Genomic DNA, 17,071 nt, shown 5'->3' on the forward strand with positions numbered 1-17,071 from the left:
GAGTGTTGTGAGGAAAGATTTTTCGTAAACCTTAAAGTGCTATATAAATAAGAATTGTAATCATTGTTTCTGTGGTTATTTCCCTCTGTGCCTCCTGTAGTACTTTAGAGGAATTTTCAGTAAATATTGGGCTAATTAGGAGATTTAATTAGATTGTGTCATAGAATTATAGTGTCAGGAAGTTACTTAAAGAATCTTTAGCCTGATCTTCTCATTGTATAGGTGAAGAAACTGAGGCCCAGATTTTTGGTTATATGACTAGTTAATGGCAAAGCTATTAGTAGAACCCAAGTCTTTTGACTCATTGGCCAGTAGTTTGTGCACTATAGAACATTGCTTTTGAGGCAAGGTTTAAAAATTACTTCACCTATGAAAATTAGTCCCAAGATACCGCTAACTTCACAAGCTTGCTGTATTTTCTCTACCAATGTGTACAAATATATAAGATTCTCATGTACCAGGGAAGAATCAGGATGACCTAAGTTTAAATCTGGCCTCAGCTATTTACTAGCTGTGTAACACCAGCCAAGTTAGTCAACTTCTTTCTGCCTTAGGTTCCACATCTATAAAATGGGGATAATAATAGCACCTATCTCCCAAGGTTGTTGTGAGAATAAAATGACATAATATTTGTAAAGTGTTTTGCAAACCTTAAAGTGTTTATAAATGCTTACTATTATTAATAGGCATAACTAATGAAATCAATTTTAATAAACAAATCACACTTTAACCTGTGCCTCTTGATTCCAATCTCTCCAATCATGCTTCATCTTCCTTGAGAAATCGGCCATGATCTTTATTCATGGCCCTTAGTTAACTAAAATATATCTAGGAAAGTTGAAATTTTAATTTTTTTTTCATGCTGGAAAACTAGATTTTTTTTTAAAAAATGTTTATTGTCATTTGTTTTTGTTAATTCTGAAAAGTTTTCTTCAATAATTTCCAGGACTTTAGTGTCCAGATTATTTAGTTTTTCTAAATTTTCTGGGATGTTAGCAATTTTATTGTTGTTATAGCTTGATCCACCCTCTACACCTGTCCTTTGTATATGTATGTTTTTCATTTCTTTCAATAAAGTATATTTGATAAACTCATTTTTTCAACTTTGTCTATGTTGTCTGCAGTTTTATTTTTCATGATAGCAAGTTTTTTGCTTCTAATTTTTTCAGTTATATTTTCCATGTTAGGCCTTAGAATAGAAGTGGAATCAGATTTGTTCTTTTTGGTCCCCAGAAGGACGAGCAATGAGTGGACATTACAAACGCAGATTTCATAATATCAGGATGAACTTTCTAACAATTAGAGCTATTCAAAGGTGAAACAGAGTATCTTGGGAGGTATTGGGTATTGCTTCACTGGAAATCGCAGGGTCATAGATTTAGAGCCAGAAGGGACCTCAATGGCCATCTGGTCCATATGCCTTATTTTACAGATGAGGGAATTGTGGCCCAGGAAGTAGAAGGAAGTTGCGGGAGGTCACATAGGTAGTAAGTTGCACAAGTGGAATTGGAACCCAAGTCCTCTGACTGCAGACTAGATGGCCAACTTTCAACTCTGAGATACTGTAATTCTTCAGTAGATTATACAAAGTATCAAAACCTCCATTAACTAGTTAGCATTTATAGGCTTTAAGGTTTGCAATGCACTTCACAAACATTATGTCATTTGATCCTCACAACAACACTGGGAGGTAGACGCTATTATTATCTCTATTTTACAGATGAGGCAACCATTGGTGAAGTGACTTTCCCAGGGTCACAGGGCCAGTGCGCTGAATGTGAACTCAGGTCTCCCTGTCTCCAGGTACAGTCCAGTGCTCTCTCCAACTGTCTCTGTCATACACTTTGCTGTAAAAATTAAGGATATTTAGGACACATCCCCAGAAATAGTGAAGTACTATATATTTACCTCCTTTTAAAAGGGGAGCCAGGAGCCTCATTATCTGCCCCTCCATTGCCACCCTAGGGGTAGGAGCGCGAGGACAGGAGCAGCCCTTGCGGCTGTCGTGACTCCTCCAGGGCCCGCGGGGGCGATGTTCAGCGGCCGGCGACGCTCTAGTCTACGCTTAGAGACACGTCGTCGTTGGCAGCTGAGGCTTTCGGGACCGTAGCGGAAAGATGGCTGCCCCCAGGAATGAGGAGGGAGCAACCATGGCGAGGGAGGAAGCGGCGGCCTCTGTGCAGGAGGGTGGGGAGCGGAGGAGGAGGTCAGGGGTGGAGGTGTTGGTTTCCCAAGACACCTCGGGCCCCCCTCCTCACTGTCCCCACGGTGGGTCCAGGAGCCGGTTCGGCTGGGCACGTGTAGCTCGTGGGGCGTGGAGGGGTCTGGGGTGTCGGGTTTGCCTTCATGGCCAGCCCCCCTCTTCTCTCTGTCTCGTCCCTTCGCTCGAGTGTAAGGACCTGAATGCGTAATAAGTGGACTACTTGGACAAGTCAGTTCACATTTATGGACCTCCGTTTCCTCATCAGTAAAATGAGGGGGTTGATTTCTAAGAAGGACCCTTTCCCCTTTCTATAAACCTTGACCTGTGAGCCCGCCTCTTCCCGATGCCTCTTAACTGGAACTGTTCACAGTTGCCCAAGGACAACGTCCCAGGGAAAGCTTCCAGACTCTGCGTTGTTTTTGGCAGGGATATTGGTGATTTAGAGTCCCTCTCAAGCATGGCTAGCATGACTTTGCAAGTAGTAGGCTTTCTGCTCATTCGTGGCAGAGCAAGCTGGATAGGAGAAGGGGGACTCGGTGCCGGTGACGTCCTTGAACTATTTGTCACCAACCCCACAGATTCCTGCTTGTGTTAGGCTACAGGAGAGAGCAGAGTGGGCCAGGGAGCAAGACAATGAGAAATCTTCCCTTTGTAGCTATTGTCTCATCCTGAGAATAGTTCACGGTTTTTTATGGTGTTATACAGCATAGTATACAAATGCTTCTCACAGTGCCAGCACTGATATGCTCAGAAACAGTCCTGGTGTGAGGGACTTGGAAGTCAGAATCAACTGAGGATGGGAGAATTGGGCTCACATCTGGCATTTAATAGCTATGTGAGCCTGGGTGAGTCACCTAAACTTTGAACATCAGATTTCTGGGCTGTAAAATAAGGATTATAATTGCACTATCTGGAAGGATGTTTTGAGGAAAGTGTTTTGTAAACCTTAAAGTGCTTTACAAAAGTGGGTTGTTGTCACCATTTTATAATAAAGAAGCTTCTTTCCACCTCAGTAAGCTTCCCAGAGTGGCATTCATTTCTAAATGAGTTCAATTTTCAAAAGTTGTTATGTTTAAATTATTCATGCCTGAAAGTTGTTCCATAGAAATCATAAATTAATCAAAATGATAGATTTAGCATGATAGGATTTAGTGTCTCCACTTTACAGGTGAGAAAACAGTGATCTGGGAAGGTTAAATATCTTACCCAAGGTCACATAGCAAAACTAGGATTTCAACCCACTGTATTAAATTCCCAATACTCTGCACTACTGCCTTTTTAACCAAAAACCCTAAAACTTTCACTGAAGTGAAAACTAGCAATTTAAATGGAGCTCTCGAAATTTTTCTTATTCATAAACTGATGATGCTGTTAATTTTTCTTCTCTAGGTCCTACTCTTCTGTTTGTAAAGGTAAACCAAGGTAAAGAAGAGGCTCGAAGATTTTATGCTTGCTCAGCTTGCAGAGATAGAAAAGACTGTAATTTCTTTCAGTGGGAAGATGAAAAGGTATGACAGTCTTTGGAGATATGTTTTTTTCATGTTTTCTGTTACGGCAAGATTGTGCCTATAGAGAAGAAGCTGTATAGCAGATAGAGTTCTGGACTTGCAGTCAGTAATACCTGGATTCAAGGCTGGTTTCTGAAACTTAATAGGTATATAATGTGACAGAGAGCCTGTCTGAGCCTTAGGCAGTTTTCTAAGACTCTTAAGTATAGGATCACAAAATCAGTTCCTAGACTGGGATTTCCTACACTGATGAAATCATGGGTCCTTGATGAATTGATATGTGATACAGTTGTACTGAGAATTCCTAAGAATAGCATATGTTTTGAATATGGATGTCATAAAGTGTTATCGTTGCAGGGAACCTTATGGATCATGTTTTTAAAGATGGGGAAACTTGTGACCAATAGGTATTAAGTGATTTGTTCAAAGTAACATAACTACTTAGTAATAGAGCTAAGATTAGAACTCAAGTCTCAGGTTCACAGTTTGGTGACATTTTCACTGTTCTGTGATTGAAATTAAGTATGAAAGATCATAGGATTTACAGCTGGGAAGGACTTTCAAGGTGATGTGATCCAGTTCATTCATTTTACAAATGTAGAATCCGAAGCTTAGAGGCTACAGTGATACTTGTAATACCTACATATTACAAGCTTATTGTGAATTTCAAATAAGATAACCTATGTAAAGTGGTTTGCAAATCTTAAAGCACTACATAAATGGTGGCTATTGTTATTATCGCCTAGGGCCGCACAGGTAATAAATAGAAAAACCAAGATCCAGATCCAGGTCTTATGATTCCACATCAAATACATCCCTTTCCATTATACCATGAACATGGTGACATAGCCTTTTATTGCTAGAGGCTAGAGTTAGTGAATTTTTATTATTGACAAAGATATTAATTACTGGTCAGTGAAATTGTCTTGAAAATCTAGATCTCTTTCCATCTTTTAATGCTTCAGTAAGATTTAAAATCCATAGAAAGATGATATAATATAGATATTTATGTAACTATATAAGATGATATGACACATATAATACATAAAATTATATCACAATACAAAATAACAAAAGCTTTTAATTATTATTTTTCTCTGTTTGGCTATATAAATTATATTTCCTTTCACCAAGATTCTGGCAAGCAGTCCTTCCTTGAAAAGTAAAACAGTTAACATGTACAAAATTAGGATTAAAATGAAGGCCTCCATCAATAGGATTCAGCCTTAAGGAATCAAAAACTCTTTCTCTTAAAAGAACATTTAAAATTGCAACAATATTAGAGTTAAGAAGAATCCACACCTTTTCAACTTGTCATATTTTTGTACACATAGAACTTGCTGGAGGCCTTCCTTTAGGTCTTTTTATGTTGTGTGAGTTCCAGTGTTAATACTGACTCTCCACATTTTACTGCCTTATTCTCCCCATGTGAATTTTAAGAATCATACATTTCCTGAATGTGGTCTTTTACAGTACTTCTTTCACATTTCGTTGTTGGAACTTTGATGCAGTCTATTTTTGCCCACTCATTTTCCCGTTGCCCTTTAGGTAATCCGTAACTTATTTTTTCAAGATTATAGTATTCCAAGCTACATCATTATTGGGACATCACAGTTGTTGAAAAAAGATAAGTTTTTGTGTTGGGGAGCAACTTAGGATCATTAAAAGCACATTTTAAATTTCCCTAGTGCCATCCAGCTGCTCTCTTTCTCCTGTTCAGTTCTAGGCCCAGCTCATTGTCTTTCTGCGGTGCCTGTCACAGATATATGTACTGATGTACTAACTCAGTAGACTGGCTACTATTTCCCCAAAGAGAAATTGAGGGCTGGTCATGACCATAGTCAACAAAAAACTCTACTTTCAGTCATGCTGAAAATGTCTTGTGATTAATTTCCTATGTTACGTTTCTGAATTTTGAATGATAAATTTTAGTTATATGAAGACTGAGATAATGGAAGGAATGTTTGTGGCATGGAAAACAATATAAAAATTCTAACACTTTTAAGGAAGATTTTTCAGCATTACTACTATAGAGCAAGTGAATCCCATTTACTGGTTTTCTCCAGTCAAACAAACATTCTTACATGAATTTTAGTGCTTTCAGAGGTTAAAAAAAAAGGCCTTCGTAAGTTTCTTACATTTCTTTTTGAAATGAATAGGCAATGCATTTTAACTGATTAAACTTTATGTTTCTTCCTGTAAAAAAAAAGTATGCCTACAGTTGTTTTAGAATAGTCGAATATTTGAGAATTTCTGTTTAAGTGATCTGTGCTCTTTTTTCAGTTGTCAGAAGCTAGACTTGCTGCCCGAGAAATTTACAACAGACGTTGCCAACCTCTCCTGTCCCACAAGCAGTACGTAGAAAGGTGCTGATATTGTATTTCTTTTAAATGTTACTTTAACTGTAATCTCTTCCCTTAAAATTAACTACCACTGTGACCAAACCTTTAAACAATACTAAAATATCATTTTTTCCCCCGGAGGCTAGGGAAGTGAAAGGACAGACCATGAGACTGTAAAATATTTTACTTCATGAATAGGAATGAATTAGTGTATTTTATTTGGGGCTAGGCAGGATAGGATTGAGCAGCTGGATGCCCTAATGAGTAGTATTGGGCCTGGAGTTAGAAAGACTCATCTTCCTGAGTTCAAATGTGACCTCAGACACTTCCCAGCTGTATGACCCTGGGCAAGTCCCTTAACCCTGTTGGCGTCAGTTTCTTTATCTATAAAATGAGCTGGAGAAGGAAATGGCAAACCACTCCAGTGTCTTTGCCAAGAAAACCCCAAATGGGGTCAGGAAGAGTCAGACATGACAAACAACAGTGAAGCAAGATAAGATTGAAAAGAGGTTAATGTTTAGTTAATAAAAATCTAGACAGTTTGGTTGTTTTTGTTCAGTGATGAGGGTCTTGGTCTACAGCTCGAGCTCTTAAATTTCTCTTCTCAGAGTGTGGTTGTTTGAGGAAAGAAAGGAATTACAGGAGATTCTTCATGTGAAGTGCTCTCCTGAGATGTGAAAGGTTGGATAGGAGAGGAGGGGAAGCAGGAGACCCCCAGAAGGGGAGGGTTTTGGCTGTTCACCCTTTGGCGGCGTTCTTCCTTCAGACTGGTTTTCAGCTTCTTTGGGATTGGTGGTGTCCGCAGCCTTTTACTTAAAATGCTTCTGTTGTCGGCTTTTTAACTAAACACTTGGGGTCCCACAATCTGGAGCCAGGATGGACCTCAGAGTGTCTCGTTCACCTCCCCTGTGACATCTGTGTTGAAACAGAAACATTTAGTGACTTGGTCCGGGTCACCCAGATAGTAAGGGAGAGAGTCAAGATTCCAGATCCTGGCTCTTCTGGCTACTTCTTGCTTGTCGCCCATTATGTGCTAGATGGAGTTTTGGTCCTCAGCTACGAGGTTGATGCCTGCAAAATCTTACAAACCAGTAGAGGAGACATTACACATACAAGGATAGTATAGTTGAGGGTAATATGTGATAAGCTCCACATGAATAATCAGTTAGCAAGCATTTATTAAATATCTAGTCCGTGCCAGACGCTGTACTAAGCACGTACAAAAAGGAGGGGGTGGGAATCAGAGAAGATTTTAAGGATGAAGTGTTATTTCATCTGACTCCAAAGGATTTAAGTTTTTTGACAATATAATTTCATTAATTTGGTTTCCATTAATTTGAAATTTGCTAATTTAGATATCTTATCACCAGAAGCTTGGCTGTCAGGTGATTGTTTTGATCAAAACAGTTCATGAAATTCTTTGCTGAGGTATGGAGGAGTTGTGATCTTCATAGGTTGGGGAGGTTCCCATGTCAGTGAAAGAAATCATGACTCTTTTTTAAGTATTGAAGGATTCAGATGTAGAATACATGATTTACTTTGAGTCAGGAGTTTGAAATAGTTTCTTCTAAAAAATTTCTGTCAAAAATTTTGGCTTTTTCTAAGACTTAAGAAATCAAGGATTCCTTTAGTGTGCCTTTGGCTTGCTTCCTTCCAGTAATTCATTTTTGTCTATATGTTATGCAACTTTAATGCTTATGATAACATCAATTATCACAATGGGGCTGTGATTTTGAATTGTAATTCTTTTTTTAAACTTATCTGTGCCTATTTGTGTATTTGTTTGCTTGAAAAGAATAAAAACCAAATTTCTTTTAAAAGATTCTATGAAGGAGAATGTTCTCTAAATCAAACTGGTCTTTCTACTCCTTCTTAGTTAAAGAGGTTTTGTTGTGCTTTGATTAAGTAATTTAGTTTTAAAATTATGGCAAAAAAAGAATGATGGTAGCTAAAAAGTTAAAACCAGGTGTTACCTAATTTGTGTTAGGGAAATGACAGTATTGCCCACCTCTCTGAGTTCCACCAAACAGAGTGATGATCATTCTTCTTACCTTTTGAACTCTTGGGATGAGTTCTTAGGTATAGTAAGTTAAACTGAGGTATTTATTTTTGTGGTTAAGCAACAGCTTTTCCTTTTAGTTTTCAGATTGCTTCTTGAAGGTATGCCATTACGCACTTAGCAAAGATGTTGACACACTCTCACTGTGACCTGTAGAGTCCTAGTAAGAACTTACTAATTTATATGCATCCAGACAGCTTTGTTTAGTTGATATTTCATTTGGTTGTTTTTTTTTTTTTATTGTTCATTTAAACTCGGATTTTCAAAGTCTGCTATTAGGGAAATACCATAAACATAATTTGTCTACTCCAGGAAAGGCAAATGGAACATCAAATGGAGATCAATAAAAATGACATTTCAAAATGCTAGCCTGCAATTTGTGAATCATGCTGAGCTGAGCAGCCGAATGAATGTTTCTTTTTTCCTTCCTAGGTATGTGTAGTAAATATGAATAAGGAAGGAAAATGGAATAATCAACACTTCTTCAAATCTTCACATTTTTCTAACCAAATTTTTAAAAACCTGTATCTGATTATCTTAATTTAGTGATTTATTTAAATGATTACATTATCTTGAGAGAAAGAAAGCATACACAAGAAATATCAATTAACAATCCCCCCCCAATAATAAAACTAGTGCCAATAGGAATAAATGAAGTTTATGCCAATAGGGATAAGTATTTTCTAAAAAAGCAAAATAAGACTCATATGCTATAAACTTGGAATAATATCAAAATAAAAACATTTTAAGGTAGCTAGTGATTTGAATACAGTTCCAGATTTTTTTTCAGCAGTCTCATGGTTTAGCAATGTGCTCTTTAAAGAAATGGTCATTGTATGTCCCTTACAGACTTTTAGTGTAAACATTGAAACTGAAGCTGTGTAAAGACTTGATCAGTTTTTTGCTTGGATAGAGACTTAGACAAAGCTTTTGGCCTTTTTATTGTAGGAAAATACCAGTGAGGAAAGTTCTTCTGCCTGTGCAGATCAGCAACTGTTTTGCAACATATGGTCTTAGTTATTTGGAACACTGCTGAGTGATTTGTCCAGGGTCCCACAGCCATATATATCAGAGGTGGGCTTGAACCTAGGTCTTCCTGACGCTGGCTAACTCTCAATGTAATATGCCAACACCCTCTCTAGAGGAAACAGATGGCTATTATTTAAGTAAAGGCAAGGACTCATTCTATAAACTATTACTAAAGATCACACAACTGAATTGAATTTGAATGATATACTCATATTCCTTGAAAATTAGATTAATTTTTGGTTATTCAGAATTTCTCTATAGATCTGTACATTTGTTCAAGCTTTGTAGGAAAGTCTAGCTCCTCATTCTACAGGTGAGGAGATTGAGGTTCAGAGAGGTCAAGTCCATGTATTTTGCCTAGAGTAGCACAGCTAAGTAAACATGTGAGGCAGGATTCAAACCTAGGTCTTCCTGACTCTAGCACTCTGCTATACCATGTTACCTCAGATAGCTAGCTCTTTCTGTCTGACCTGAGGAGGTCCTAGAATTCTCAGGTATCATGTAGACTGGTCTCATCTGTTGAACCTAAGGAAGGTCGTGGGAGAGCAATGTGGATTTTGTTTTGGTGGCTAGAAAATGGAACTCTTGAGTAGACTGTTCATCTTAAGACCTCTGATCAGTTCTAAGATTCCATTAGAAACCCCTTGAGGTGCTGTTTGAACAGAAGTGTAAAATTGTAATCTGCTATTGGTTCATTGAGTTCTCACTTCTCCCTTGCCTTTAATTACTTAGTGGCCCTTTTCCCTACTGCTGCTTTGATTCTGAATTACTGAAGTTTCTTCTGATATATAGATAAGGTCATCCAAAGGGCATTTCTAGAAACAGAAACATTTGTGTTATTGTCATGTCAAGCAGTGTGTTGTATTAGAAAAAGGTTATCAGATTTGCAGTCAATAAAAGTGGTTTTGAATCCAATTTCTTCTTTATCTGTTTGTAATATTGTTGTAAGGTGCTTTACCCATTGGGTCTCAGTTGCCTCAGAGTATTGAACTAGGCAATCTCCAAGCTTCAGCTCTGAATTTATAATTTTAAGTTTTTTTGACATCAGTGCTCCAAAGTACCTGTCAATGCCAAAGGTGGTTTGACATGAGACTTGGTGCTTAGATGAAATTTGAATTGATTATACTGACTTTATGTTTAGTTCATTGTGTACCTGGTGAAGTCTCAGTAGTTAGTTCCACTGAAATCATAAGAATTTACCCAAACTCTAGGGATCCATTGGAGGACCATTTGGATTTAGATTTAGATTTAGATATTTCTGACCATCTGCCCTAACCCTAGTGGATTTGCTCTCTCCCTCTCTTCTATTCCCATTGGTTAGTGAACCCTGAATTCAGGCACAAGTGCCTGGCCCATGGTGAGTGCCTCGTAATTGCATCTTCTTTCTTTCACTTCAAAACTGATGTCCATTGACAAGCATGAAAGCAATCTAAATTTTTTAAACACTTGACAGTGACTAGTTGTTTTTCCCTCGGCCAACTTCTACATGAGAACGGTAAATTATAAGGAATGTCAGTTTTGAAAGTGGATGTAAAAATGATTGGAAACATCTCATTTGGTCCATATGACAATTTCCTTAAAGAAAAAAAAAAGCATCATGTCAGCTCTTTCCAGGGGTAGACTTTGAACATGATCTGGATTATGAGCCATTTCTATCTTTTGGGACAAAGGGTTGGGGGACATAATCACCTTTTAATTGGGCTTCATCAATATTGCTGAGAATAGAATTCCTTTATAGCAAACATCTGTTCTTTAGAAGGTTATTATTCTTGCTAAGTATGCCTTAAGAGCATGAAGAATGACCTTAACTTTTCATTTTGTAGTGACTAACACACTGAGTAAGACTGTTTTAACATTTAAAGTCAGAAATACAGATTTGTTTAAGCATTATATTTGTAGTAGTGACCTGAGTTGGAGTTATATATTAAGTTCACATTTGAAATAGATATTAATCTTCACTCAGTGGCTAAATTGGAGCATCTTCATTCTTATGAAATTGCTGATTCTTTTCTACTTTGTAGTTACTTGACTAGGTATAAATTATAGCCAATATATTTTTCAAATAATTATTTGGGGTTTTAAGAAGTACTTTTTGAATATTAAAATATTAATAATCCAGTGTCTTCCATAGAAACTGACTTAAAATTTGTTCTGTCTTGTTGAATTGTGTATTGAAGGTATTGGAAGTTTATTGAGCTACCCTTATCTCAAAGGAAGTTTTGCCGAAGATGTCAACAGTTACTGTTACCAGATGATTGGGGAAAGCATTGTGATCACCAGGTACTTTGTGATATCTCCATTGCTCAGTTAAAGAGACCCAGTCAGCTCCTGTATCCATTGGAGAATAAGAAGACAAATGCTCAGTATTTGTTCACAGACAGAAGTTGCCAGTTCTTACTGGACCTAATTTCCACTCTTGGATTTAGGAAAGTGCTGTGTGTTGGAACACCAAGGTATGTTAATTTTTTAATAATTCCATCATCACTAGAAACAAATCTTTATGAAGTACATGACTTGCCACAGGGTATATGAGATATATAGCACAGTTCTTTTTTTTTTTTTTTTTTGGTGAGGCAGTTGATGTTAAGTGACTTGCCCAGGGTCACACAGCTAGGAAGTATTGGGTGTCTGAGGCCGTATTTGAACTCAGGTCCTCCTGATTCCAAGGCCATTGCTCTCACCACTGCGCCACCTATCTGCCCCTATAGCATAGCTCTTGATATGAAGTAGGTGGTAGCAATCTCTGTTGTTCCTTTTGGAGAAACATCTCTAGGCCAACAGGGTGGTAGATGCCAAACAGTTAATCATTTTGGAGATTTCATATATTCTGGTATGTTCTCTAACATAGCTATACTTGCCAAATGCAGATCAGGACATTGAGAGAAAGGAAAAGTATACTTAATGTTCATTTTTTATTTGTTTTTTTTTTTTTCCTCCCTCTCCTTGGAAAGGCTTATGTGTTCTTTCTTATTTATGAGATTTTTTTTGTCTCTGCTTGGCTTTTGCAGTTTCAGAGTTCTGTGTTTCAGATAAGGAAAGGCCACTATCTTTTAAACATTAACGAAACTGATAAGTTGATTTTGAAAAACCTGCCCAAATTCCATTGCTTATTTCATTGAAAGTTTTGTGGAACCGAGCTTTCAAACATTGGAAAAAATTGATCATTTCAGCTTTTTTTGCTGTCTGTGGTGTTGGTAATTTCTTACTAAATTGCTTTCATTAATTGCTTTAGGCTGCATGAGCTGATCAGATTGAAAGCATCAGGCGACAAGGAGTCTGACGTTAAAAGCCTTCTGCTGGATATTGATTTTAGGTAGGTTTACAAGACATAATATTTATTCTTTTTTTCCAGACATGTCCTAGTTTTTGCAATTTTCTTTATTTAGTTTTTTTATTATCTCTGTTTTCCCCTCTAGCTGGGTCTCAAAGGCAGTAGTTGTTTATAAGATAACTTTTTGTTTGTTGGACACAAAAACTCAATGCCTGTTCTGTTATATTTTGTATCTTGGGAGACAAAGTCTATTCCTGTGCTTTGCCTAATCTGCTTCCTACAAAACATAGTTTTGTCTTGTTTTTAAAGTTTGTTATATTTTGACTTCCTGTTGAGTGAAACTTCTCATTCATTTCATTCTGAAATGAGTGCTTGAGCTCCTTCTTACTTAGCGAAGAATTTGTAGAATTTTGCTTCATCACCAGATCTTCAAGTTATATCAAAACATAAATTTTTTGGTCCATTTCATCTGGAGAAGAGTTTATTTCTCTCCATTGGCTGCTTATTGGAGTGAAGGTGAAGACCAACTAGAGAATAATTGATTTACTATAATTTTGTTTGCTGGCTGTTGCAAACCTTTTTGTTTCTCCTTGAGTCTTCCGTGGCACTCCCTCCCCTCCCTCTCTGAGATGAGGACTTTTCTATGTACTTCACTGTAAATATTGAGCCCATTCTCTAAGTGTTCTCTTTTCTTCCCTTTTCATGTCATCATGCACACACCATCCTCCTCTATCTCCTCCTTCAGTAGAGGTGGCCCTCCTTCTTGCCCAAAGCCAATGCACACTTGATCCCATCTCCTTCTGTCTTCTGCCGCAGATTGCTCCCCCCATTCTCTCTATTTTTCAATCTCTTACTCTCTACTGACTCCTTCCCTGATGTTTATAGACCTGGCTACATGCCTCCGTCTTTAAAAAATTCTTGCTTGACCTGACCATCCCCACTAGCTATCATTCTATCTTTTCTCCTATTCTTGGCTAGACTCTTTTTTTTGAGAGGCAATTGGGGTTCAGTGACTTGCCCAAGGTCACACAGCTAGTGTCAAGTCTCTGAGGCCAGATTTGAACTCAGGTCCTCTTGACTCCAGGGCCAGTGCTCTATCCACTGTGCCACCTAGCTGCCGCTTGGCTAGGCTCTTGAGAAAGCTCTCTACGTGCAGTGCTCTTGTCTCACTTCTAAACCTGTGCAGTTTGCTTTCTGACCCACAACTGCTCTCTCTCCATAGTTATCACTCCTACATACTATCTCCACACTAAGTTTTCATGACGTCATTCTCTCCTGGTACTCCTTCTACCTATCTGACCATGCCTTCCCAGTCTCCTTTGCTAGATCTTCATCCAGGTCATGCCCACTAAATGCGTATATCCCCCAGAGTTTTATATTGGACTCTTCTCTTCTCCCTCTATCCTATTTCACTTAGTGATCTCAGCTCCCAAGGGTTCAATTATCATCTCTATGCAGCTGATTCTCAGATTAATGTATTCACTTCAGTCTCTCTTCTGAGTTACAGTCACCCATTTCCAGCTGCCTATTGAGCATCTTAAATTGGATGTTCTGTAGGCATTTCAAACTCAACAAGTTCAAAACCCACTGCATTGTCTTTCCCTTAAGTTCTTTCCTCTTCTCAACTTCTCTTGTACTGTTGAGGGCACCACCATCTTCTGAGGCTCAAAACCTCAGTGTCATTCTCAGCGTCTCACTTACACTCATCCCACGTATCCAATCTGTTGTCAAATCTTGTTTCTACCTTCCTGTTGTCTCTTGTATATCTCTCCCCTCACACAGTCACCACCTTGGTATGGGCCCTCATCACCTCTTATCTGTTTGAAAAGCTATTTCAACAGCTTGACCTTCCTGCTTCAAGTTCCTTTCCACCTCAATTTATTTTCTACTCAGCCCATGAAGTAATTTTCCTCAACTGTAGGTCTGACCCTGTTGCTTCTCTTTTCAGGGAACTCCAGGGCCTCCCTATTACCTCCAGGATAAAATGTGAAGTCATTTGTTTGGCATTTGAAGTCCTTAGCAACCTGATCCCTTGCTGACTGCAGTTTTCTTGTACTTCTCTCCGTGTGCGTGCTCTGTAATCCAGCCTTCTAAGTCTCCCTGCTAGTCCTCACACATGATGCTCCATCTCCCAACTTGGTGCCTTTGTACTGGCTACCCTTCATACCTGGAATATTCTCCTTCCTGTTCCCTGCCTCTTAGGGTCCCTGCTCCCTTCAAGGCTCGCCTGAAATCCCGCCTTTACAGGAGGACTTTCTCAGTCACCCCATACTGCTAGTGCCTTTGCTCTAGAATCACTTTCCATCTATGCTTGTATCTATCTTGTATGTAAATAGTTATTTACATACTATTCTCCCCCTCCCCCGTTATAACGTAAGCTTCTTAAGGGCAGGGGCTGTTTTTGCCTTTCTTTGTATGCTCAGCACTTAGCACAGTGCCTAGCATATTGTAAACGTTTAATAAATGTTCTTTCTCCCTTCCTCTCTATCCCTCTTCCTCTTCTTCTCCATCTCTCTCTCCCCCTCCCTCCTTCTCTCTCTTTCTTTTTCTCTATCTCTGTCTCTCCTTCCCAGTCCCTTCCTTCCTCTTTCCTTCTGTCCCTCCTTTTCTTCCTCACTGTCTTTCTGAGGGACTGGGCTTCAGGAGAGAGACAAGGGTTGGATATATAGACCTTGAAATCTTTTGCATAGAGATTATATTTGAACATACAGAATCTAGGAAGTTCTGACATGACGAACAAAAAATACAGTCCTTACCTCCAAGTACCTTACATCCTCATAGAAGAAGACACATAAAGGGATGCTGAAAAGTATGGGATACTCCATACTTGGAGGATAGCTGCATGTGGGAAAGGAAATTGAGAAGCCTGGAGAAGGAGGAGTAGAGCCAGGCATCAACTGAGCATGACCTGGGCTCCTCTTAAATGTGGAAGGCTCTCTGGGCCAAGGGTTCAGCAGTCAGAAGAGAGGACCTCAGGGAAATGAAGTGTGGGAGGCTCGATGAGGGAAGAGAAGGTTTGGAATAGCTTCCAATGGGGAATCAATTAGGGAGGATCGCCTTGCTGCAGTGTCTATCCCTGGAACGCACTCTTTTATCTGCTTATGCCTCAGAGAATCCCTGACTTTCTTCAAATTCAATTGAAGTGTCACTTCCGGTAAGCCTGTGCTGACCCTCCTAGTTGCTAGTGCCTTTGATCTCAAAATTCCTTGTATCTACTTCACATGTCTTGCATTTGTTTATGTGTGTGCATGACGTTTCCCCTCATTAAAATGGGTGCTCCTTCATGGCAAGGAATCATTTTATCTTTGTATATCCAGCCCCTGGCCCAGTGCCTTAATAAGTACTTTATTGTAAAGCTGTTAGTGGTCACTTCATAAATGCTCGTACAGGGAGGAGAAGGAGGCTGAGATGATGGAAATGATTTGCACCAGGTAGCACAGGCAGTCGGTGACAAAGCTGAGATCTGATCCTAGGTCTGTGGACTTCAGATCCAACATTCTTTGCCCTCTCTGGCATTGCCTCCCTGTCATGGAAAGAGCATGACATTCAGTCTGATTCTTGCCATGAGACCTTGCTCTGGGCCTTAGTTTCCTTATCTGTAAAAATCATCTCTTAGGCCCTTTCAGGTTCTAAGTCTGTGATCTTTTAGCTTTAATAACAGAGGCATGGTCAGAACTCAAGTGCCTCATTTCAACAATTTGGCTTCTGGGCTTCTGTAGTGTTGTAATGTTACAGATATTGCTAAGCAGAAGCATAGAAAATGTCGTTCAGCAAATGTCTGATCAGAAAAGGAAATGGGCTTATCTTGGAAAGAGAGTGAGGGATAACAGACCCATTTTGAGTGCTCCCCTGGTGCCCACATACTATGTAAACACTCAGAGAAAGATTTCCATCATATTGAGTGGATCCTTCCTACAAAAAATGTGAAGAGGAACACCCAGGATGTGGTTGAGTGCCTAGGTCGCAAGCCTCACTGTTGGAGGGAGCAACCTACATCAGCGAGATCTTTGATCACTTGGGTATCATTGAGTGATAGTGTACTGTGTTGTTTTTGTATCTGAATTTAAGTTGTACAGTGATTGTGATTTTACTTTAATGTTCTCAGCAACTATAGTAGCTTTCAATTTGGTCTATGCTGTGGTGTAGGTTGCAGAGTTCCAAAAGAAACCAGAGGGAATCCTAATGGCTTATGAGCATAAATAGTATCAAGCAACTTGTTCAAATTCTAAGGGCCTTTAATTTTGCCATGAGTCTGATTTCATTTTTTATTCAGAAGGGTGGCATTGACTTTTATATAATGTTGTGGATAGTGGATATTTCCTCTTTAATTCCCTGTTTTGTGATTTTTTTCTCTTTGAGAATGTAATCTAAACTTGGTTTTAACTCAGAAAGTGTTATTTATTAATTAAGAAATATTCCTTAAGATATTTCTCTAATGGGGGGCAGCTCGGTGGCACAGTGGATAGAACACTTGCCCTGGATTCAGGAGGACCTGAGTTCAAATCTGGCCTTAGACACATAACACTTACTAGCTGTGTGACCCTGGGCAAGTCACTTAACCCCATTGCCTAACCAAAAAAAAAAAAGAATGTTTGTAGAATGGTACCTCGTCCCAGGACCATTTCTATCAAAATTCTAGCCAAAAAAAAAAAAGAAAAG

General features: G+C 38.9%; 1 protein-coding gene across 6 annotated transcripts in view; it reads left to right on the top strand.

Annotated features, from left to right (window-relative positions):
• The first annotated feature begins 2,117 nt into the window (after positions 1–2,117).
• ZCCHC4 (zinc finger CCHC-type containing 4) overlaps positions 2,118–17,071 on the top strand; it is a 60,203-nt gene continuing 45,249 nt past the window's right edge. For 2 of the 6 annotated variants that reach the window (XR_003566817.1, XM_027836337.1), the window contains exons 1-5: positions 2,127–2,268; positions 3,593–3,711; positions 5,995–6,077; positions 11,319–11,594; positions 12,374–12,454. Coding sequence is in view for 5 of the 6 variants with exons in the window: in XM_027836337.1 (XP_027692138.1) it covers positions 2,151–2,268; positions 3,593–3,711; positions 5,995–6,077; positions 11,319–11,594; positions 12,374–12,454 (677 nt within the window). In the remaining variant the exon portion in view is untranslated. Of the gene's footprint in view, positions 2,269–2,386; positions 2,432–2,977; positions 3,049–3,592; positions 3,712–5,994; positions 6,078–11,318; positions 11,595–12,373; positions 12,455–17,071 lie in introns of those variants that run through there. The other 4 variants (XM_027836332.1, XM_027836334.1, XM_027836336.1 and 1 more) reach the window with 4 other exon arrangements.

This window comes from Vombatus ursinus, unplaced genomic scaffold (genome assembly GCF_900497805.2).
Source record: "Vombatus ursinus unplaced genomic scaffold, bare-nosed wombat genome assembly UNPS02014818.1, whole genome shotgun sequence".
Lineage (NCBI taxonomy): Eukaryota > Metazoa > Chordata > Mammalia > Diprotodontia > Vombatidae > Vombatus > Vombatus ursinus.